Source organism: Pseudophryne corroboree, unplaced genomic scaffold (assembly GCF_028390025.1).
Source record: "Pseudophryne corroboree isolate aPseCor3 unplaced genomic scaffold, aPseCor3.hap2 scaffold_1361, whole genome shotgun sequence".
In the NCBI taxonomy this organism is placed as follows: domain Eukaryota; kingdom Metazoa; phylum Chordata; class Amphibia; order Anura; family Myobatrachidae; genus Pseudophryne; species Pseudophryne corroboree.
Window position 1 is genome coordinate 3,779 of NW_026967987.1, and position 24,137 is coordinate 27,915.

The 24,137-nt window shown below is 43.8% G+C and overlaps 1 protein-coding gene across 2 annotated transcripts in view; it reads left to right on the forward strand.

The window, feature by feature from the left end:
* The first annotated feature begins 13,041 nt into the window (after nt 1-13,041).
* The window catches only part of LOC134995072 (dedicator of cytokinesis protein 3-like), an 84,822-nt gene continuing 73,726 nt past the window's right edge, over nt 13,042-24,137 (forward strand). Inside the window, exon 1 of one of the 2 annotated variants that reach the window (XM_063951050.1) lies at nt 13,042-13,183. In XM_063951050.1, the coding sequence (XP_063807120.1) occupies nt 13,089-13,183 (95 nt within the window). In that variant the 5' untranslated portion in view covers nt 13,042-13,088. The remainder of the gene's footprint in view (nt 13,184-24,137) is intronic. The other variant, XM_063951048.1, reaches the window with a different exon arrangement.

Sequence of the window (24,137 nt, forward strand, 5' to 3'; positions counted from 1 at the left end):
ATCACCTGTATGTCATACCTATATAATATGTGCCAGTTATCACCTGTATGTCATACCTATATAATATGTGCCAGTTATCACCTGTATGTCATACCTATATAATATGTGCCAGTTATCACCTGTATGTCATACCTATATAATATGTGTCATTTATCACCTGTATGTCATACCTATATAATATGTGCCAGTTATCACCTGTATGTCATACCTATATAATATGCTGGGTGCCATCACCTGTATGTCATACCTATATAATATGTGCCAGTCATCACCTGTATGTCCTACCTATATAATATGTGCCAGTTATCACCTGTATGTCATACCTATATAATATGCTGGGTGCCAGTTATCACCTGTATGTCATACCTCTATAATATGTGCCAGTTATCACCTGTATGTCATACCTATATAATATGTGCCAGTTGTCACCTGTATGTCATACCTATATAATATGCTGGGTGCCAGTTATCACATGTATGTCATACCTATATAATATGTGCCAGTCATCACCTGTATGTCATACCTATATAATATGTGCCAGTCATCACCTGTATGCCATACCTATATAATATGTGCCAGTTATCTCCTGTATTTCTCTAACGTCCTAAGTGGATGCTGGGGACTCCGTCAGGACCATGGGGTTTAGCGGCTCCGCAGGAGACAGGGCACAATAATTAAAGCTTTAGGATCAGGTGGTGTGCACTGGCTCCTCCCCCTATGACCCTCCTCCAAGCCTCAGTTAGATCTTTGTGCCCGGCCGAGAAGGGTGCAATCTAGGTGGCTCTCCTGAGCTGCTTAGAATAAAAGTTTAAGTTAGGTTTTTTATTTTCAGTGAGTCCTGCTGGCAACAGGCTCACTGCTACGAGGGACTTAGGGGAGAGAAGTAAACTCACCTGCGTGCAGGATGGATTTGCTTCTTAGGCTACTGGACACCATTAGCTCCAGAGGGAGTCGGAACACAGGTCTCACCCTGGGGTTCGTCCCGGAGCCGTGCCGCCGATCCCCCTTGCAGATGCCGAAGTTGAAGAGGTCCAGAGGTCCAGAAACAGGCGGCAGAAGACTTTCAGTCTTCATAAGGTAGCGCACAGCACTGCAGCTGTGCGCCATTGTTGTCAGCACATTTCATACCAGCGGTCACTGAGGGTGCAGGGCGCTGGGGGGGGCGCCCTGGGCAGCAATGTATTATACCTTTTTTATGGCTAAAATACATCACATATAGCCCTTGAGGCTATATGGATGTATTTAACCCCTGCCAGATCTCACAAACTCCGGGAGAAGAGCCCGCCGTTTTAGGGGGCGGGGCCTATTCTCCTCAGCACACGGCGCCATTTTCCTGCTCAGCTCTGCTGTGAGGAAGGCTCCCAGGCTCTCCCCTGCACTGCACTACAGAAACAGGGTTAAATCAGAGAGGGGGGGCACTTATTTGGCGATATGATTACATGTGAAAATGCTATAAGGGAAAACACTTGTATAAGGGGTTGTCCCTGTATAATTATAGCGTTTTTGGTGTGTGCTGGCAAACTCTCCCTCTGTCTCCCCAAAGGGCTAGTGGGGTCCTGTCCTCTATCAGAGCATTCCCTGTGTGTGTGCTGTGTGTCGGTACGTGTGTGTCGACATGTAGGAGGACGATGTTGGTGAGGAGGCGGAGCAAATTGCCTGTATTGGTGATGTCACTCTCTAGGGAGTCGACACCGGAATGGATGGCTTATTTAGGAATTACGTGATAATGTCAACACGATGCAAGGTCGGTTGACGACATGAGACGGCCGGCAAACAAATTAGTACCTGTCCAGGCGTCTCAGACACCGTCAGGGGCTTGTAAAAACGCCCATTTACCTCAGTTGGTCGACACAGACACAGACACTGACACTGACTTCAGTGTCGACGGTGAAGAAACAAACGTATTTTCCTTTAGGGCCACACGTTACATGTTAAGGGCAATGAAGGAGGTGTTACATATTTCTGATACTACAAGTACCACAAATAAGGGTATTATGTAGGGTGGGAATAATCTACTTGTAGTTTTTCCTGAATCAGATAAATTAAAGTGTGTGATGATACGTGGGTTTCCTCCGATAGAAAATTATTGGAGGTATACCTTTTCCCGCCAGAAGTGAGGGCGAGTTGGGAAACACACCTTAGGGTGGATAAGGCGCTCACACGCTTATAAAAACAAGTGGCGTTACCGTCTCCAGATACGGCCGCCCTCAAAGAGCCAGCTGATAGGAAGCTGAAAAATATCCTAAAAAGTATATACACACATACAATCGCCTCAGCCTGGATGTGCAGAGCTGGGGTGGCTTGGTCGGATTTCCTGACTGAAAATATTGATACCCTTGACAGGAACAATATTTTATTGACTATAGAGCATTTTAAGGATGCATTTCTATATATGTGAGATGCGCAGAGGGATATTTGCATTCTGGCATCAAGAGTAGATGTGATGTCCATATCTGCCAGACGATGTTTATAGACATGACAGTGGTCAGGTGATGCAGATTCCAGACGGCACATGGAAGTATTGCCGTATAAAGGGGCGGTCCATCGGACCTGGTGGCCATGGCAACAGCTGGAAAATCCACTTTTGTTACCCCAAGTCACATCTCAGCAGAAAAGGACACAGTCTTTTCAGTCTCAGTCCTTTCGTACCCATAAAGGCAGGCGGGCAAAAGGCCAGTCATATCTGCCCAGGGTTAGAGGAAAGGGAAGAAGACTGCAGCAGGCAGCCCATTCCCAGGAACAGAAGTCCTCCACAGCTTCTGCCAAGTCCGCAGCATGACGCTGGGGCCATACAAGCGGACTCAGGTGCGGTGGGGGGTCATCTCAAGAGTTTCAGCACGCAGTGGGCTCACTCGCAAGTGGACTCCTGGATCCTACACGTAGTATCCCAGGTGTACATTGGAAATTCGAGACGTCTTCCCCTCACAAGTTCCTGAAGTCTGCTTTACCAACGTCTCCCTCCGACAGGGAGGCAGTATTGGGAAAAAATTCACAGGCTGTATTCCCAGCAGGTGATAATCAAAGTACCCCTCCTACAACAAGGGAAGGGGTATTATTCCACACTATATTGTGGTACTGAAGCCAAACGGCTCGGTGAGATCTAAAAGATTTGAACAATTACATACAAGGGTTCAAATCAAGATGGAGTCACTCAGAGCAGTGATAGCGAACCAGGACGATATGGTGTCACTGGATATCAGAGACGCTTACCTACATGTCCAAATTTTGCCCTTCTCACCAAGGGTATCTCTGGTTCGTGATACAGAACTGTCACTATCAGTTCAGACGCTGCCGTTTGGATTGTCCACGGCACCCCGGGTCTTTACCATGGTAATGGCCGAAATGATGATTCTTCCTAAAAGAAATATGGACGCTTTCCTGATAAGGGCAAGGTCCAGAGAACAGTTGGCGGTCGGAGTAGCACTATCTCAAGTAGTTCTACGACAGCACGAGTGGATTCTAAATATTCCAAAATCGCAGCTTTTTCCGACGACACGTCTAATGTTCCTAGGAATGATTCTGGACACAGTCCAGAAAAGGATGTTTTCTCCCGGAAGGCCAGGGAGTTATCCGAGCTAGTCAGGAACCTCCTAAAACCAGGAAAAGTATCAGTGCATCATTGCACAAGGGTCCTGTGAAAAATGGTGGTTTCTTACAAAGCGATCCCATTCGGTAGATTTCACGCAAGAACTTTTCAGTGGAATCTGCTGGGAAAATGGTCCGGATCGCATCTTCAGATGCATCAGCGGATAACCCTGTCTCCAAGGACAAGGGTGTTTTCTTCTGCGGTGGCTGCAGAGTGCTCATCTATAAAAGGGCCGCAGATTCGACATTCAGGACTGGGTCCTGGTGACCACGGATGCCAGCCTGAGTGGCTGGGGAGCAGTCACACGTAAACAGACAGGGCGGCACATGAAGCAGGAGGGAAATGGCAGAAACTGCAAGGATTCTTCGCTGGGCGAAAAATCATGTGATAACACTCTCAGCAGTGTTAATTCCGGGAGTGGAAAACTGGGAAGCAGACTTCCTCAGCAGGCATAACCTCCACCCGGGAGAGTGGGGACTTCAGCGGGAAGTCTTCCACATGATTGTAAACCGTTGGGAAAAACCAAAGGTGGACATGTTGGCGTCCCGCCTGAACAAAAAACTAGACAAATATTGCGCCAGGTCAAGGGACCCTCAGGCAATAGCGGTGGACGCTCTGGTAACACTGTGGGTGTACCAGTCAGGGTATGTGTTCCCTCCTATGCATCTCATACCAAAAGTACTGAGAATCATAAGAAGGAGATGAGTAAGAACGATACTCGTGGTTCCGGATGGGTCAAGAAGGACTTGGTACCCGGAACTTCAAGAGATGCTCACGGAAGAACCGTGGCCTCTACCTTTAAGAAAGGACCTGCTCCAGCAGGGGCCTTGTCTGTTCCAAGACTTACCGCGGCTGCGTTTGACGGCATGGCAGTTGAACGCCGGATCCTGAAAGGGCATTCCAGATGAAGTCATCCCTACCCTGGTCGAAGCCAGGAAGGATGTAACCGCAAAACATTTTCACCGCATTTGGCGAAAATATGTTGCGTGGTGTGAGGCCAAGAAGGTCCCTACAGAGGAATTCCAACTGGGTCGTTCCTACATTTCCTGAAAACAGGACTGTCTATGGGCCTAAAATTAGGGTCCATTAAGGTTCAAATTTCGACCCTGTCGAATTTCTTCCAGAAAGAACTGGCTTCAGTGCCTGAAGTTCAGACGTTTGTAAAAGGGGTACTGCATATACAGCCTCCTTTTGTGCCCCCAGTGGCACCTTGGGATCTCAATGTTGTTTTGAGTTGCCTAAAGTCACATTGGTTTGATCCACTCACCACTGTGGAATTAAAATATTTCACATGGAAGGTGAAGATTCTATTAGCCCTGGCTTCAGCCAGGCGTGTGTCAGAATGGGCGGCTTTATCATATAAAAGCCCTTACTTAATTTTTCATTCTGACAGGGCAGAATTGAGGACTCGTCCTCAATTTCTCCTTAAGGTGTTTTCTGTTTTTCACATGAACCAACCTATTGTGGTACCTGCGGCTACTAGGGACTTGGAGGACTCCAAGTTACTTGACGTTGTCAGGGCCCTGAAAATATATGTTTCCAGGATGACTGGAGTCAGAAAATCTGACTCGCTGTTTAGTCTGTATGCACCCAACAAGATGGGTGTTCCTGCTTCTAAACAGACGATTGCTCGCTGGATTTGTAGTACAATTCAGCTTGCACATTCTGTGGCAGGCTTGCCACAGCCAAAATCAGTAAAAGCCCATTCCACAAGGAAGTGGGCTCATCTTGGGCGGCTGCCCGAGGGGTCTCGGCTTTACAACTTTGCCGAGCTGCTACTTGGTCAGGGGCACACCCTGACTGAGGAGGACCTGGAGTTCTCTCATTCGGTGCTGCAGAGTCATCCGCACTCTCCCGCCCGTTTGGGAGCTTTGGTATAATCCCCATGGTCCTGACGGAGTCCCCAGCATCCACTTAGGACGTTAGAGAAAATAAGAATTTACTTACCGATAATTCTATTTCTCGTAGTCCGTAGTGGATGCTGGGCGCCCATCCCAAGTGCGGATTGTCTGCAATACTTGTACATAGTTATTGTTACAAAAATCTGGTTATTCTTGTTGTGAGCCATCTTTTCAGAGGCTCCTTCGTTGTTATCATACTGTTAACTGGGTTCAGATCACAGGTTGTACGGTGTGATTGGTGTGGCTGGTATGAGTCTTACCCGGGATTCAATATCCTTCCTTATTATGCACGCTCGTCCGGGCACAGTATCCTAACTGAGGCTTGGAGGAGGGTCATAGGGGGAGGAGCCAGTGCACACCACCTGATCCTAAAGCTTTTATTATTGTGCCCTGTCTCCTGCGGAGCCGCTAAACCCCATGGTCCTGACGGAGTCCCCAGCATCCACTACGGACTACGAGAAATAGAATTATCGGTAAGTAAATTCTTATTTTCATACCTATAAAATATGCTGGGTGCCAGTTATCACCTGTATGCCATACCTATATAATATGTGCCAGTTATCACCTGTATGTCATACCTATATAATATGTGCCAGTTGTCACCTGTATGTCATACCTATATAATATGCTGGGTGCCAGTTATCACATGTATGTCATACCTATATAATATACTGGGTGGCAGTTATCACATGTATGTCATACCTATATAATATGTGCCAGTTATCACCTGCATGTCATACCTATATAATATGTGGCAGTTATCACCTGTATGTCATACCTATATAATATGATGGTGCCAGTTATCACCTGTATGTCATACCTATATAATATGCTGGGTGCCAGTTATCACCTGTATGTCATACCTATATAATATATTGGGTGCCAGTTATCACCTGTATGTCATACCTATATAATATGTGCCAGTTATCACCTGTATGTCATACCTTTATAATATGTGCCAGTTATCACCTGTATGTCATACCTATATAATATGCTGGGTGCCAGTTATCACCTGTATGTCATACCTATATAATATGTGGCAGTTATCACCTGTATGTCATACATATATAATATGCTGGGTGCCAGATATCACCTGTATGTCATACCTGTATAATATGTGCCAGTTATCACCTGTATATCATACCTATATAATATGTGCAAGTTATCAGCTGTATGTCATACCTATATAATATGTGCCAGTCATCACCTGTATGTCATACCTATATAATATGTGCCAGTCATCACCTGTATGCCATACCTATATAATATGCTGGGTGTCAGTTGTCACCTGTATGTCATACCTATATAATATGTGCCAGTTATCACCTGCATGTCATACCTATGTAATATGTGCCAGTTGTCACCTGTATGTCATACCTATATAATATGTGGCACTTATCACCTGTATGTCATACCTATATAATATGCTGGTGCCAGTTATCACCTGTATGTCATACCTATATAATATGCTTGGTGCCAGTTGTCACCTGTATGTCATACCTATATAATATGTGCCAGTTATCACCTGTATGTCATATCTATATAATATGTGCCAGTTGTCACCTGTATGTCATACCTATATAATATGCTGGGTGCCAGTTATCACATGTATGTCATACCTATATAATATACTGGGTGGCAGTTATCACATGTATGTCATACCTATATAATATGTGCCAGTTATCACCTGCATGTCATACCTATATAATATGCTGGGTGCCAGTTATCACATGTATGTCATACCTATATAATATGCTGGGTGCCAGTTATCACCTGTATGTCATACCTATATAATATGTGCCAGTTATCACCTGTATGTCACACCTATATAATATGCTGGGTGCCAGTTATCACCTGTATGTCATACCTATATAATATGCTGGGTGCCAGTTATCACCTGTATGTCATACCTATATAATATGTGCCAGTTATCACCTGTATGTCATACCTATATAATATGTGCAAGTTATCACCTGCATGTCATACCTATATAATATGTGCCAGTTATCACCTGTATGTCATACCTATATAATATGTGCCAGTTATCACCTGTATGTCATACCTATATAATATGCTGGGTGCCAGTTATCACATGTATGTCATACCTATATAATATGCTGGGTGCCAGTTATCACCTGTATGTCATACCTATATAATATGTGCCAGTTATCACCTGTATGTCATACCTATATAATATGCTGGGTGCCAGTTATCACCTGTATGTCATACCTATATAATAAGCTGGGTGCCAGTTATCACCTGTATGTCATACCTATATAATATGTGCCAGTTATCACCTGTATTGTCATACCTATATAATATGTGCAAGTTATCACCTGCATGTCATACCTATATAATATGTGCCAGTTATCACCTGTATGTCATACCTATATAATATGTGCCAGTTATCACCTGTATGTCATACCTATATAATATGTGCCAGTTATCACCTGTATGTCATACCTATATAATATGTGCCAGTTGTCACCTATATGTCGTACCTATACAATATGCTGGGTGCCAGTTATCACCTGTATGTCATACCTATATAATATGTGCCAGTTATCACCTGTATGTCATACCTATATAATATGTGCCAGTTATCACCTGTATGTCATACCTATATAATATGCTGGGTGCCAGTTATCACCTGTATGTCATACCTATATAATATGCTGGGTGCCAGTTATCACCTGTATGTCATACCTTTATAATATGTGCCAGTTGTCACCTGTATGCCATACCTATACAATATGCTGGGTGCCAGTTATCACCTGTATGTCATACCTATATAATATGTGCCAGTTGTCACCTGTATGCCATACCTATACAATATGCTGGGTGCCAGTTATCACCTGTATGTCATACCTATATAATATGTGCCAGTTATCACCTGTATGTCATACCTATATAATATGCTGGGTGCCAGTTATCACCTGTATGTCATACCTATATAATATGTGCCAGTTATCACCTGTATGTCATACCTATATAATATGTGCCAGTTATCACCTGTATGTCATACCTATATAATATGCTGGGTGCCAGTTATCACCTGTATGTCATACCTATATAATATGCTGGGTGCCAGTTATCACCTGTATGTCATACCTATATAATATGCTGGGTGCCAGTTATCACCTGTATGTCATACCTATATAATATGCTGGGTGCCAGTTATCACCTGTATGTCATACCTATATAATATGTGCCAGTTATCACCTGTATGTCATACCTATATAATATGTGCCAGTTATCACCTGCATGTCGTACCTATATAATATGCTGGGTGCCAGTTATCACCTGTATGTCATACCTATATAATATGTGCCAGTTATCACCTGCATGTCATACCTATAAATATGTGCCAGTTATCACCTGTATGTCATACCTATATAATATGTGCCAGTTATCACCTGCATGTCATACCTATATAATATGTGCCAGTTATCACCTGTATGTCATACCTATATAATATGTGCCAGTTATCACCTGCATGTCATACCTATATAATATGTGCCAGTTATCACCTGCATGTCATACCTATATAATATGTGCCAGTTATCACCTGCATGTCATACCTATATAATATGTGCCAGTTATCACCTGTATGTCATACCTATATAATATGCTGGGTGCCAGTTATCACCTGTATGTCATACCTATATAATATGTGCCAGTTATCACCTGCATGTCATACCTATATAATATGTGCCAGTTATCACCTGTATGTCATACCTATATAATATGCTGGGTGCCAGTTATCACCTGTATGTCATACCTATATAATATGTGCCAGTTATCACCTGTATGTCATACCTATATAAATTGCTGGGTGCCAGTTATCACCTGTATGTCATACCTATATAAATTGCTGGGTGCCAGTTATCACCTGTATGTCATACCTATATAATATGCTGGGTGCCAGTTATCACCTGTATGTCATACCTATATAATATGCTGGGTGCCAGTTATCACCTGTATGTCATACCTATATAATATGCTGGGTGCCAGTTATCACCTGTATGTCATACCTATATAATATGTGCCAGTTATCACCTGTATGTCATACCTATATAAATTGCTGGGTGCCAGTTATCACCTGTATGTCATACCTATATAATATGCTGGGTGCCAGTTATCACCTGTATGTCATACCTATATAATATGCTGGGTGCCAGTTATCACCTGTATGTCATACCTATATAATATGCTGGGTGCCAGTTATCACCTGTATGTCATACCTATATAATATGTGCCAGTTATCACCTGTATGTCATACCTATATAATATGCTGGGTGCCAGTTATCACCTGTATGTCATACCTATATAATATGTGCCAGTTATCACCTGTATGTCATACCTATATAATATGTGCCAGTTATCACCTGTATGTCATACCTATATAATATGTGCCAGTTATCACCTGTATGTCATACCTATATAATATGCTGGGTGCCAGTTATCACCTGTATGTCATACCTATATAATATGCTGGGTGCCAGTTATCACCTGTATGTCATACCTATATAATATGCTGGGTGCCAGTTATCACCTGTATGTCATACCTATATAATATGCTGGGTGCCAGTTATCACCTGTATGTCATACCTATATAATATGTGCCAGTTATCACCTGTATGTCATACCTATATAATATGTGCCAGTTATCACCTGCATGTCGTACCTATATAATATGCTGGGTGCCAGTTATCACCTGTATGTCATACCTATATAATATGTGCCAGTTATCACCTGCATGTCATACCTATATAATATGTGCCAGTTATCACCTGTATGTCATACCTATATAATATGTGCCAGTTATCACCTGCATGTCATACCTATATAATATGTGCCAGTTATCACCTGTATGTCATACCTATATAATATGTGCCAGTTATCACCTGCATGTCATACCTATATAATATGTGCCAGTTATCACCTGCATGTCATACCTATATAATATGTGCCAGTTATCACCTGCATGTCATACCTATATAATATGTGCCAGTTATCACCTGTATGTCATACCTATATAATATGCTGGGTGCCAGTTATCACCTGTATGTCATACCTATATAATATGTGCCAGTTATCACCTGCATGTCATACCTATATAATATGTGCCAGTTATCACCTGTATGTCATACCTATATAATATGCTGGGTGCCAGTTATCACCTGTATGTCATACCTATATAATATGTGCCAGTTATCACCTGTATGTCATACCTATATAAATTGCTGGGTGCCAGTTATCACCTGTATGTCATACCTATATAAATTGCTGGGTGCCAGTTATCACCTGTATGTCATACCTATATAATATGCTGGGTGCCAGTTATCACCTGTATGTCATACCTATATAATATGTTGGGTGCCAGTTATCACCTGTATGTCATACCTATATAATATGCTGGGTGCCAGTTATCACCTGTATGTCATACCTATATAATATGTGCCAGTTATCACCTGTATGTCATACCTATATAAATTGCTGGGTGCCAGTTATCACCTGTATGTCATACCTATATAATATGCTGGGTGCCAGTTATCACCTGTATGTCATACCTATATAATATGCTGGGTGCCAGTTATCACCTGTATGTCATACCTATATAATATGCTGGGTGCCAGTTATCACCTGTATGTCATACCTATATAATATGTGCCAGTTATCACCTGTATGTCATACCTATATAAATTGCTGGGTGCCAGTTATCACCTGTATGTCATACCTTTATAATATGCTGGGTGCCAGTTATCACCTGTAAGTCATACCTTTATAATAAGCTGGGTGCCAGTTATCACCTGTATGTCATACCTATATAATATGTGCCAGTTATCACCTGTATGTCATACCTATATAATATGTGCCAGTTATCACCTGTATGTCATACCTTTATAATAAGCTGGGTGCCAGTTATCACCTGTATGTCATACCTATATAATATGTGCCATTTATCACCTGTATGTCATACCTATATAATATGTGCCAGTTATCACCTGTATGTCATACCTATATAATATGCTGGGTGCCAGTTATCACCTGTATGTCATACCTATATAATAAGCTGGGTGCCAGTTATCACCTGTATGTCATACCTTTATAATAAGCTGGGTGCCAGTTATCACCTGTATGTCATACCTTTATAATAAGCTGGGTGCCAGTTATCACCTGTATGTCATACCTATATAATATGTGCCAGTTATCACCTGTATGTCATACCTATATAATATGTGGCAGTTATCACCTGCATGTCATACCTATATAATATGTGGCAGTTATCACCTGCATGTCATACCTATATAATAAGCTGGGTGCCAGTTATCACCTGTATGTCATACCTATATAATAAGCTGGGTGCCAGTTATCACCTGTATGTCATACCTATATAATAAGCTGGGTGCCAGTTATCACCTGTATGTCATACCTTTATAATAAGCTGGGTGCCAGTTATCACCTGTATGTCATACCTATATAATAAGCTCAGTGCCAGTTATCACCTGTATGTCATACCTTTATAATAAGCTGGGTGCCAGTTATCACCTGTATGTCATACCTATATAATATGTGCCAGTTATCACCTGTATGTCATACCTATATAATATGTGGCAGTTATCACCTGCATGTCATACCTATATAATATGTGTCAGTTATCACCTGCATGTCATACCTATATAATAAGCTGGGTGCCAGTTATCACCTGTATGTCATACCTTTATAATAAGCTGGGTGCCAGTTATCACCTGTATGTCATACCTATATAATAAGCTGGGTGCCAGTTATCACCTGTATGTCATACCTATATAATAAGCTGGGTGCCAGTTATCACCTGTATGTCATACCTTTATAATAAGCTGGGTGCCAGTTATCACCTGTATGTCATACCTATATAATAAGCTGGGTGCCAGTTATCACCTGTATGTCATACCTATATAATAAGCTGGGTGCCAGTTATCACCTGTATGTCATACCTTTATAATAAGCTGGGTGCCAGTTATCACCTGTATGTCATACCTATATAATAAGCTGGGTGCCAGTTATCACCTGTATGTCATACCTTTATAATAAGCTGGGTGCCAGTTATCACCTGTATGTCATACCTATATAATAAGCTCGGTGCCAGTTATCACCTGTATGTCATACCTTTATAATAAGCTGGGTGCCAGTTATCACCTGTATGTCATACCTATATAATAAGCTCGGTGCCAGTTATCACCTGTATGTCATACCTTTATAATAAGCTGGGTGCCAGTTATCACCTGTATGTCATACCTATATAATAAGCTTGGTGCCAGTTATCACCTGTATGTCATACCTTTATAATAAGCTGGGTGCCAGTTATCACCTGTATGTCATACCTATATAATAAGCTCGGTGCCAGTTATCACCTGTATGTCATACCTTTATAATAAGCTGGGTGCCAGTTATCACCTGTATGTCATACCTATATAATATGTGCCAGTTATCACCTGCATGTCATACCTATATAATATGCTGGGTGCCAGTTATCACCTGTATGTCATACCTATATAATAAGCTGGGTGCTGTGTTTTTGTCCTTTCTGACCCCAGGAGTTTCCAGCTTTGGAGAAGATGAACCCCACCTGCGCCCCCCTGCCCCGCGGTAACATGTTATTATCACATGCGGCTCTGAGTAATGACGGTATGAGGCTGCTGCACAGGCACAGGTAATGACACACTATAGGTCAGGGGTTTATATATCACAACACACTATTATACCGCTACAGGGACAGGTCAGGGGTGTATATATCACGACACACTATTATACAGTTACAGGGACAGGTCAGGGGTGTATATATCACGACACACTATTATACAGTTACAGGGACAGGTCAGGGGTGTATATATCACATCCGCACTGGCCCCACTGGTGACAATTACATCAGTGGTTTGCTGGAGAGGAGGCGTGAAGGGCAGGGGAGCGCAGTACAGCCCATAGCGTTATATGGCTGACTATCAACGCTGCAAAGAGAACTAAAAGCAAGAACTGGCGCTTCCTGTTATATCACACATAATACATCGGGACTAGGCAGACTCACTTCCAAATCATCAGTACTTAATGAGATACATGAAACATACAGACACATGTAACATACAGATACATGTGATATACAGATACATGTGACATACAAATACATGAAACATACAGACACATGTAACATACAGATACATGTGATATACAGATACATGTGATATACAGATACATGTGACATACAGATACATGTAACATACACATACATGTAACATACACGTAACGTACAGATACATGTGACATACATATAAATGTATACAGATACATGTAACATACACATACATGTAACGTACAGATACATGTGACATACAGATACATGTATACAGATACATGTAACATACAAATACATGTAACATACAGATAAATGTAACATACAGACACATGAAACATACAGACACATGTAACATACAGATACATGTAACATACAGACACATGAAACATACAGACACATGAAACATACAGATACATGTAACATACAGATACATGTGACATACAGATACATGAAACATACAAATACATGTAACATACAGATACATGTGACATACAGATACATGAAACATACAAATACGTGTAACATACAGATACATGAAACATGTAACGTACATATAAATTTAACATACAAATACGTGTAACATACAGGTACATGAAACATACAGATACATGTAACGTACATATAAATTTAACATACAGATACATGTGACATACAGATAAATGTATACAGATACATGTAACATACAGATACATGAAACATACACATACATGTAACATACAGATACATGAAACATGCAGATACATGAAACATACAGATATATGTAACATACAGATACATGTAACATACACATACATGTAACATACAGATAAATGAAACATACAGATAAATGTAACGTACAGATACATGTGACATACAGATAACTGTATACAGATACATGTAACATACACATACATGTAACATACAGATAAATGTATACAGATACATGTAGCATACACATACATGTGACATACAGATAAATGTATACAGATACATGTAACATACAGATACATGTATACAGATACATGTAACATACAGATAAATGTAACGTACAGATACATGTGACATACAGATAAATGTATACAGATACATGTAACATACAGATACATGTGACATACAGATTAATGTATACAGATACATGTAATATACACATACGTGTAACATACAGATACATGTGACATACAGATAAATGTATACAGATACATGAAACGTACACATACATGTAACATACAGATACATGTGACATACAGATAAATGTATACAGATACATGTAACATACACATACATGTAACATACAGATACATTTGACATACAGATAAATGTATACAGATACATGTAACATACAGATAAATGTATACAGATACATGTAACATACAGATACATGTGACATACAGATAAATGTATACAGATACATGTAATATACACATACGTGTAACATACAGATACATGTGACATACAGATAAATGTATACAGATACATGAAACGTACACATACATGTAACATACAGATACATGTGACATACAGATAAATGTATACAGATACATGTAACATACACATACATGTAACATACAGATACATTTGACATACAGATAAATGTATACAGATACATGTAACATACAGATAAATGTAAACAGATACATGTGACATACAGATAAATGTATACAGATACATGTGACATACAGATAAATGTAACGTACAGATACATGTGACATACAGATAAATGTATACGGATACATGTAACATACAGATAAATGTAACAATAGGATTTTGGTTACTTACTGGTAAATCCTTTTTTCGTAGTCCGTAGAGGATGCTGGGGTCCACATTAGTACCATGGGGTATAGACATGTCCCCCAGGAGCCATTGGCACTTTAAGAGTTTGAGAGTGTGGGCTGGCTCCTCCCTCTATGCCCCTCCTACCAGACTCGGTCTAGAAACTGTGCCCGAGGAGACGGACATCTTCGAGAGAAGGATTATACACAGATAGTGGTGAGATTCATACCAGCTCACACATACAAGGCACGTCAAGCTAACGAGCTTGAAAACTCAGCAACCGCTGAAACATTACTTACCAAGTAACAATGCAGAACTCAACTAAAACGAAGTTGTACTGAACCAAATAACGATAGCAGGAAAACGAAGCGTTGGGTGGGCGCCCAGCATCCTCTACGGACCGTGAGAAATCCTATTTTCTTTTACGTCCTAGAGGATGCTGGGGTCCACATTAGTACCATGGGGATGTACCAAAGCTCCCAGAACGGGAGGGAGAGCGCGGAGGCTCCTGCAGAACTGATTGACCAAACTTCAGGTCCTCAGCGGCCAAAGTATCGAACTTGTAGAACTGTGCAAACGTGTTCGACCCAGACCAAGTTGCTGCTCGGCAAAGTTGTAACGCCGAGACACCCCGGGCAGCCGCCCAGGTAGACCCCACCTTACGAGTAGAGTGGGCCTTAACAGACGTAGGACACGACAATCCTGCTGTAGAATACGAATGCTGGATAGTGAACCTGATCCAGCGAGAGATCGTCTGCTTAGAAGAAGGACACCCTATTTTTTGGGGATCATACAGGACAAACAGCGAGTCCGATTTTCTGTGACGAGCAGTCCTCCTCAGATAGATTTTTAGAGGCCTTACAACATCTAAGGCCTTTGATGAAATTGAGGAGTCAGTCGCAACTGTCACCACAATAGGTTGGTTGATATGAAATGCCGACACAACCTTCGGAAAAAACTGCTGACGTGTCCGAAGCTCTGCCCTGTCTTCATGGAAGATCAAGTATGGGCTTTTACATGACAAAGCCCCCAACTGCGACACACGTCTAGCAGAAACTAAGGCCAACAAAGGGACAGCCTTCCACGTGAGAAACTTGACCTCAACCTCCTGCAGAGGCTCAAACCAGTCTGACTGGAGGAACTGCAACAGCACGTTAAGATCCCAAGGCGCAGTAGGCAGTACAAAGGGAGGTTGGATGTGCAGAACTACCTTCAAAAAAGTCTGAATCTCAGGGAGGGCAGCCAACTGTTTCTGGAAGAAGATGGATAGGGCCGAAATTTGGACCTTTATGGATCCTAACCTCAGGCCCATATCCACACCTGTTTGCAGGAAGAGGAGAAAACGTCCCAGTTGAAACTCCCCCGCAGGAAACTTCTTGGATTCACACCAAGCTACATATTTTTTCCAAATACGATGGTAATGTTTAGACGTCACTCCTTTCCTAGCCTGTATCAGGGTAGGAATAACCTTGTTCAGAATGCCCTTCCGAGCTAGTATCTGGCGTTCAACCTCCACACCGTCAAACGTAGCCGTGGTAAGTCTTGATGGGTGAACGGCCCCTGCTGCAGCAGGTCCTCCCGAAGAGGAAGAGGCCTCGTCTCTTCTAGCTGTAGATACAGAAGATCCGCGTACCAAACCCTTCTTGGCCAGTCCGGAGCAATGAGGATTGCCTGAACTCTTGTTCTCCTTATGAATTTGAGAACTCTTGGAATGAGTGGAAGTGGAGGAAACACATACACCGACTGGAACACCCACGGAGTCACTAGGGCGTCCACCACCACTGCTTGGGGGTCCCTCGACCTGGAACAATACCGCCGAAGCTTCTTGTTGAGACGAGAGGCCATCATGTCGATTTGGGGTACGCCCCAAAGATCTGTTACCTCCGTGAACACCTCCGGATGGAGACCCCACTTCCCTGGATGGAGATCGTGTCTGCTGAGGAAGTCCGCTTCCCAGTTGTCTACTACCGGAATGAAAATTGCTGACAGTGCCAGCGCATGTTTTTCTGCCCAGAGGATGATTCTTGTCACCTCTGACATTGCAGCTCTGCTCTTCGTTCCGCCCTGTCGGTTTATGTAAACCACTGTCGTTACATTGTCCGACTGCACTTGAATGGCCCGATTTCTCAGAAGATGGGCCACTTGGAGAAGACCGTTGTAGGCGACTCTTAGTTCCAGAATGTTTATCGGTAGGCCGGTTTCCAGACTTGACCACCTTCCTTGGAAGGTTTCCCCTTGCATGACTGCGCCCCAGCCCCGGAGACTTGCATCCGTGGTTAGAAGGATCCAGTCCTGAATCCCGAACCTGCGGCCCTCCAGGAGGTGAGGCAGTTGCAACCACCAGAGAAGTGAAATCCTGGCCTTTGGTGACAGACGTATCCTCTGGTGCATGTGTAGATGGGATCCCGACCAATTGTCCAGGAGATCCAGTTGGAAGGACCGAGCATAAAACCTCCTGTACTGTAGAGCCTCGTAAGAGGCCACCATCTTTCCCAGAAGGCAAATACGCTGATGAACCGACACCCGGGCTGTCTTCAGGACATCCCGGACCATTGTTTGTATCACCAACGCTTTTTCCTCTGGAAGAAACGCCCTCTGCACTTCCGTGTGGAGGATCATTCCCAGAAAGGACAACCTCCTGGTTGGCTCCAAATTTGATTTTGGAAGATTCAGGATCCTACCGTGTTCCCTGAGCAGGTGGGTCGTGAGAAGAATGGACTGTAACAGCTTCTCCTTGGACGATGCCTTTATCAGCAGATTGTCCAGATATGGAATTATGCTCACCCCCTATCTGTGGAGGAGAACCATAATTTCCGCCATCACCTTGGTGAAAACACACAGTGCTGTGGAGAGGCCAAATGGCAGAGCCTGGAACTGATAGTGAAAGTCCAACAGTGCGAATCGGAGATAAGCCTGATGCAGCGGCCAAATCGGAATGTGGAGGTACGCATCCTTGATATCCAGGGATACCAGAAATTCCCCCTCTTCCAGACCTGATATCACCGCCCTTAGAGACTCCATTTTGAACTTGAACTCCTTCAGAAAGAGATTTAGCGATTTTAGGTTCAGAATGGGCCTGACCGAACCATCCGGTTTCCCATGAATAGGTTCGAATAGTAACCTTTATTTTGCATATGAGGAGGGACTGGTACAATAACCTGTGCCTCCAGCAACTTCTGGATGGCAGCTCTGCAGGACAGCCCTGTCTGTCAGCAAAGCTGGCAAGCCTGATTTGAAGAATCGATGAGGAGGAAGATCTTGAAATTCCAGCCTGTACCCCTGGGACATGATATCTTGCACCCAGGGATCCAGGCCGGACGACACCCAGACGTGACAGAAATGCCTGAGTCTCGCTCCCACCCGCCCCACCTCCAGGGCGTGCAGTCCACCGTCATGTGGAGGACTTCGGCGTACCTGAAGCAGGTTTCTGTTCCTGGGAACCCGCAGCAGCAGGTTTCTTGGATTTGGGCCGACCTCCCCTAAAGAAGCTGTTGGACGGTCTGGCCTTTCTTGGCTTGGCAGCCCGAAAGGGCTGTGATGCAGTTGAAGAAAAGGGTTTCTTCGTAGCAGGTGCAGCTGAGGGAAGAAAGGGTGACTTACCCGCTGTAGCCGTGGAGATCCAAGCATCTAACGCTTCCCCAAAGAGAGCCTGACCTGTATAGGGTAGGGTCTCCACACTTCTCCTGGATTCCGCATCGGCAGACCACTGGCGCAGACACAGTCCTCGACGAGCTGAGACAGACATGGAAGAAATTCCTGCAGCCATGGATTCTACCAGAAATCCTGCTGAATCATGAATGTGACGCAAAAACAATTCAACATCAGATTTATCCATAGTATCCAACTCCTCAAGTAATGTGCCTGACCACTTTACTATGGATTTGAGCGTATTATCAATTTTTACGATCAGCCGGCTCTTTCAAGGCGGTGGATCCTGGAACAGGTAAAACCACCTTTTTTGAGAGTCTGGATACAGACGCGTCAACAATGGGCGGGAAACGCCACCAGGACCCTTTTAGGGGTCTGGAATTTTATATCAAGGTTTTCACAAGCTTTTTCAAAAATAGCATTTAAGTCTTGACGCAGGGAAGGTTAGCGAGGCTTTCTTATGTTCAGTGAAGTAAGCCTCCTAAACCTGTTCAGGTGTTGTATCAGCAATATTCAACACATCCCTAATGGCCTCATCATCAACTGCAACCCTTTTGCAAGAGATGCTGCCCCCCTCAACACATCCCCATCACCGTCCTCAGTGTCAGAATCGGTATCCATGTCATCTTGCATAATCTGTGCAAGAGCATGTTTTTGGGAATATACAGCGCGGGGCCCTGAGGTAACAGAACCGGGCCAGACTGCCATAGAGCTCTGTAAAGCCTGAGTTGCCGACTCATTCTGTGCAACCCTAGTAGAAATCTGAGAAATCATAGATTTGATAGAGGATAACCACTCAGGCTCCCTTGCTGGTATCTGTGCTAAAACAGTGCAATCCTGATTACATGGAATGGGATCATCCTGAGAGGACATATCCTTTGCAGCATATGACACAGAGTCCCTGGACATTGCTTAATGGAGACCACAGACACTCCACACACACACAGGGGAGGGCAGACAGAGTTTCCCCCCAAGAACGGCAAGAGAGACACAGAGATTGGAGCCAACCTACACACAGCGCTTTTTAGGTAAAGGGAGACCCCCCCACCAGCGCTGACTGTGCACCTTAATAGGTTACACAGCATCCCCCCCCTTCTACAACCCCCTGGTACCGTGAGAGATAGCTGGAGTTGTTCTGGAGGGACTTGCTCTTCACTGACCGCGATGTGCAGGCAGAAAATACCGCTGAACATTGCTCTGAGGAGAAGCTCCGTCCCCAAAATGGCGCTGTCTTCCCGCTCTTCATAGTATTATACTGGCCTGAGGAATTATGCTGGCAGAGATCCCGGGACCCCAACAGGCTGTGTGACCAGTGTAGGGTGTAGGCGCTGTCTCAGGGCGCCCCTCACAGCGCCGCACTATGTACCGCTGAGCCCTGGAGCACAGTCAGTACTGTGCTCTATACCCTGTTGCCGCCATCTTCACACCAGCCCTCCGCTTGCTAGGAGGGTCGGTGACTCACTCGCCACCAATCTTCTGGCTCTGTAAGGGGGGGGGGGGGCATGCTGCTGGGGTGAGCGATCCCCTGTGGCGGGGAGCGATCTATCCCCTCAGGAGCTCAGTGTCCTGTCAGCGGAGATAGTGGCTCAGACCCCGCAGGGCGGACACTGCCCCCCCCCCCTTAGTCCCACGCTGCAGGGAGGCTGTTGCCAGCAGCCTCCCTGTAAAATAATAAACTCTAAAAAAAAAACTTTTTCTAAAGAAACTCTGTAGAGCTCCCCTAGCTGTGACCGGCTCCTCCGGGCACATTTTCTAAACTGAGTCTGGTAGGAGGGGCATAGAGGGAGGAGCCAGCCCACACTCTCAAACTCTTAAGGTGCCAATGGCTCCTGGTGGACCCGTCTATACCCCATGGTACTAATGTGGACCCCAGCATCCTCTAGGACGTAAGAGAAATACAGATAAATGTAACATACAGTTACATGTGACATACAGATAAATGTAACATACAGATAAATGTAACATACAGTTACATGTGACATACAGGATCAGTGAATAGTAGGAAATAGCCGGATACGTGTAACATATAAAGCACAAGGATCAGTGGATTGTAGGTAATAGCCGGATACGTGTAACATATAAAGCACAAGGATCAGTGGATTGTAGGAAACAGCCGGATACGTGTAACATATAAAGCACAAGGATCAGTGTATAGTAGGAAATAGCCGGATACGTGTAACATATAAAGCACAAGGATCAGTGGATTGTAGGTAATAGCCGGATACGTGTAACATATAAAGCACAAGGATCAGTGTATAGTAGGAAATAGCCGGATACGTGTAACATATAAAGCACAAGGATCAGTGGATTGCAGGAAACAGCCGGATATGTGTAACATATAAAGCACAAGGATCAGTGAATAGTAGGAAACAGCCGGATACGTGTAACATATAAAGCACAAGGATCAGTGAATACTAGGAAATAGCCGGATACGTGTAACATATAAAGCACAAGGATCAGTGAATAGTAGGAATCAGACGGATACGTGTAACATATAAAGCACAAGATCAGTGAATAGTAGGAAACAGCCGGATATGTGTAACATATAAAGCACAAGGATCAGTGAATAGTAGGAAATAGCCGGATACGTGTAACATATAAAGCACAAGGATCAGTGAATAGTAGGAAATAGCCGGATACGTGTAACATATAAAGGATCAGTGGATAGTAGGAAATAGCCGTATATGTGTAACATATAAAGCACAAGGATCAGTGAATAGTAGGAAATAGCCGGATACGTGTAACATATAAAGGATCAGTGGATAGTAGGAAATAGCCGTATATGTGTAACATATAAAGCACAAGGATCAGTGAATAGTAGGAAATAGCCGGATACGTGTAACATATAAAGCACAAGGATCAGTGAATACTAGGAAATAGCCGGATACGTGTAACATATAAAGCACAAGGATTAGTGAATAGTAGGAAACAGCCGGATACGTGTAACATATAAAGCACAAGGATCAGTGAATAGTAGGAAACAGCCAGATACGTGTAACATATAAAGCACAAGGATCAGTGGATAGTAGGAAACAGCCGGATACGTGTAACATATAAAGCACAAGGATCAGTGAATAGTAGGAAACAGCCGGATACGTGTAACATATAAAGCACAAGGATCAGTGAATAGTAGGAAACAGCCGGATAAGTGTAACATATAAAGCACAAGGATTAGTGAATAGTAGGAAACAGCCGGATACGTGTAACATATAAAGCACAAGGATCAGTGAATAGTAGGAAACAGCCAGATACGTGTAACATATAAAGCACAAGGATCAGTGGATAGTAGGAAACAGCCGGATACGTGTAACATATAAAGCACAAGGATCAGTGAATAGTAGGAAACAGCCCGATACGTGTAACATATAAAGCACAAGGATCAGTGAATAGTAGGAAACAGCCGGATACGTGTAACATATAAAGCACAAGGATCAGTGAATACTAGGAAATAGCCGGATACGTGTAACATATAAAGCACAAGGATCAGTGAATAGTAGGAAACAGCCGGATACGTGTAACATATAAATTATTATTATTATTACATATTATTTATAGGGCGCCACAAGTGTTACGCAGCGCCGTACAAAGGACAGTACAGGGAGACAAAACTTAGCATAACAGTAATTAAATAACAAAAATGGAGTACAGGTAACAAAGAGCACCACAATTCTCAAAACATAATACAGCTTAGATGTAAGCAGCAAGGGAGTAATCATTGTACTACTTGGGGCTGGCGGCCATAGATAGAGAAGAGCCTTTACAAGTAGGAGAAAAAGCAGGTAAAGATGGTCGCTGACTGAAATGTGTCGAGAAGAGGGCTTAGACAACAATAGGAAAGAGGGCCCTGCTCTGAAGAGCTAACAATCTAGTGGGGAGGGGTGACAGACAGATGACAAGAGGTGCAAGCAAGCAGGAGGAAGCCTGATGGCAGTATGCAAGCAAAGCAGAGATGTTCAAGGCATGGGGCAGAGGGATGGAGGAGCAGCCTAAGGACTAGGTTATGCATTGGAGGGGTACGCTTTGATAAATAGGTGGGTTTTCAGTGCCCGTTTGAAGCTTTGCAAGGTCGGGGAGAGGCTAATGGAGCGGGGGAGCGTGTTCCACTGAAGGGGTGCAGCACGGGCAAAATTCTGAACTTGTGCATGGGAAGCAGTGACCAAGGCATAGGAGAGGCGACGGTCATCAGCCGACCGTAGTGGGCGGGAGGGGGTATGAAGGGAGAGGAGGTTGGAGATGTAGGGAGCAGTGGAATTAGAGATGGCCTTGTATGTGAGGGTGAGGTGTTTGAAGAGGATTCTGTAGGGGAATGGGAGCCAGTGTAGATTTTGTCGAAGGGGAGTGGCAGAAGTGGAGCGGCGGGAGAGGAAGATGAGCCTAGCTGTGGAGTTGAGGACAGATTGGAGGGGTGCGAGGTGGGAGCAAGTGAGGCCAGTGAGGAGAACATTGCAGTAGTCGAGTCGTGAGATGACCAGTGAGTGGATGATAAGTTTAGTTGCACTCTGGGAGAGAAATGGCCTGATGCGAGCAATGTTGCGTAGCTGGAACCGACAAGATTGCGCCAGAGCTTGGATGTAGGGTGCAAAGGAGAGGGAGGAGTCAAGAGTGACGCCTAGGCAGCGGAGTTGGGGAACGGGGGAGATGATAGTGTTGTTAACAGTGATAGAGATATTTGTATGGGGTGTTGCTCTTGCTGGGGGAAAGATAATGAGTTCAGTTTTGTCCATGTTGAGCTTCAGAGAGCGCACAGACATCCAGGAGGAGATTGCAAAGTGGCAGCTGGAGACCTGAGAGAGGACAGAGGGGGACAGATCAGGAGAGGAGAGGTAGAGTTGTGTGTCATCAGCATAGAGGTGGTATTGAAGGCCAAAGGAGTTAATGAGCGCACCCAGGGAAGAGGTGTACAGGGAGAACAGAAGGGGGCCTAGGACAGAACCCTGAGGGACACCAACAGGAAGGATGGAAGGGTGTGAGGTGGTTCCGGAGGCAGACACAGAGAAGGAGCGGTTAGTGAGGTATGAGGTAAACCAGTCAAGGACGGTGCTAGACAGGCCAACATTTTGGAGTGTGCAGAGGAGGAGAGGGTGATCCACGGTGTCAAAGGCAGCAGAGATGTCCAGAAGGATGAGCAAAGAGAAGTGGC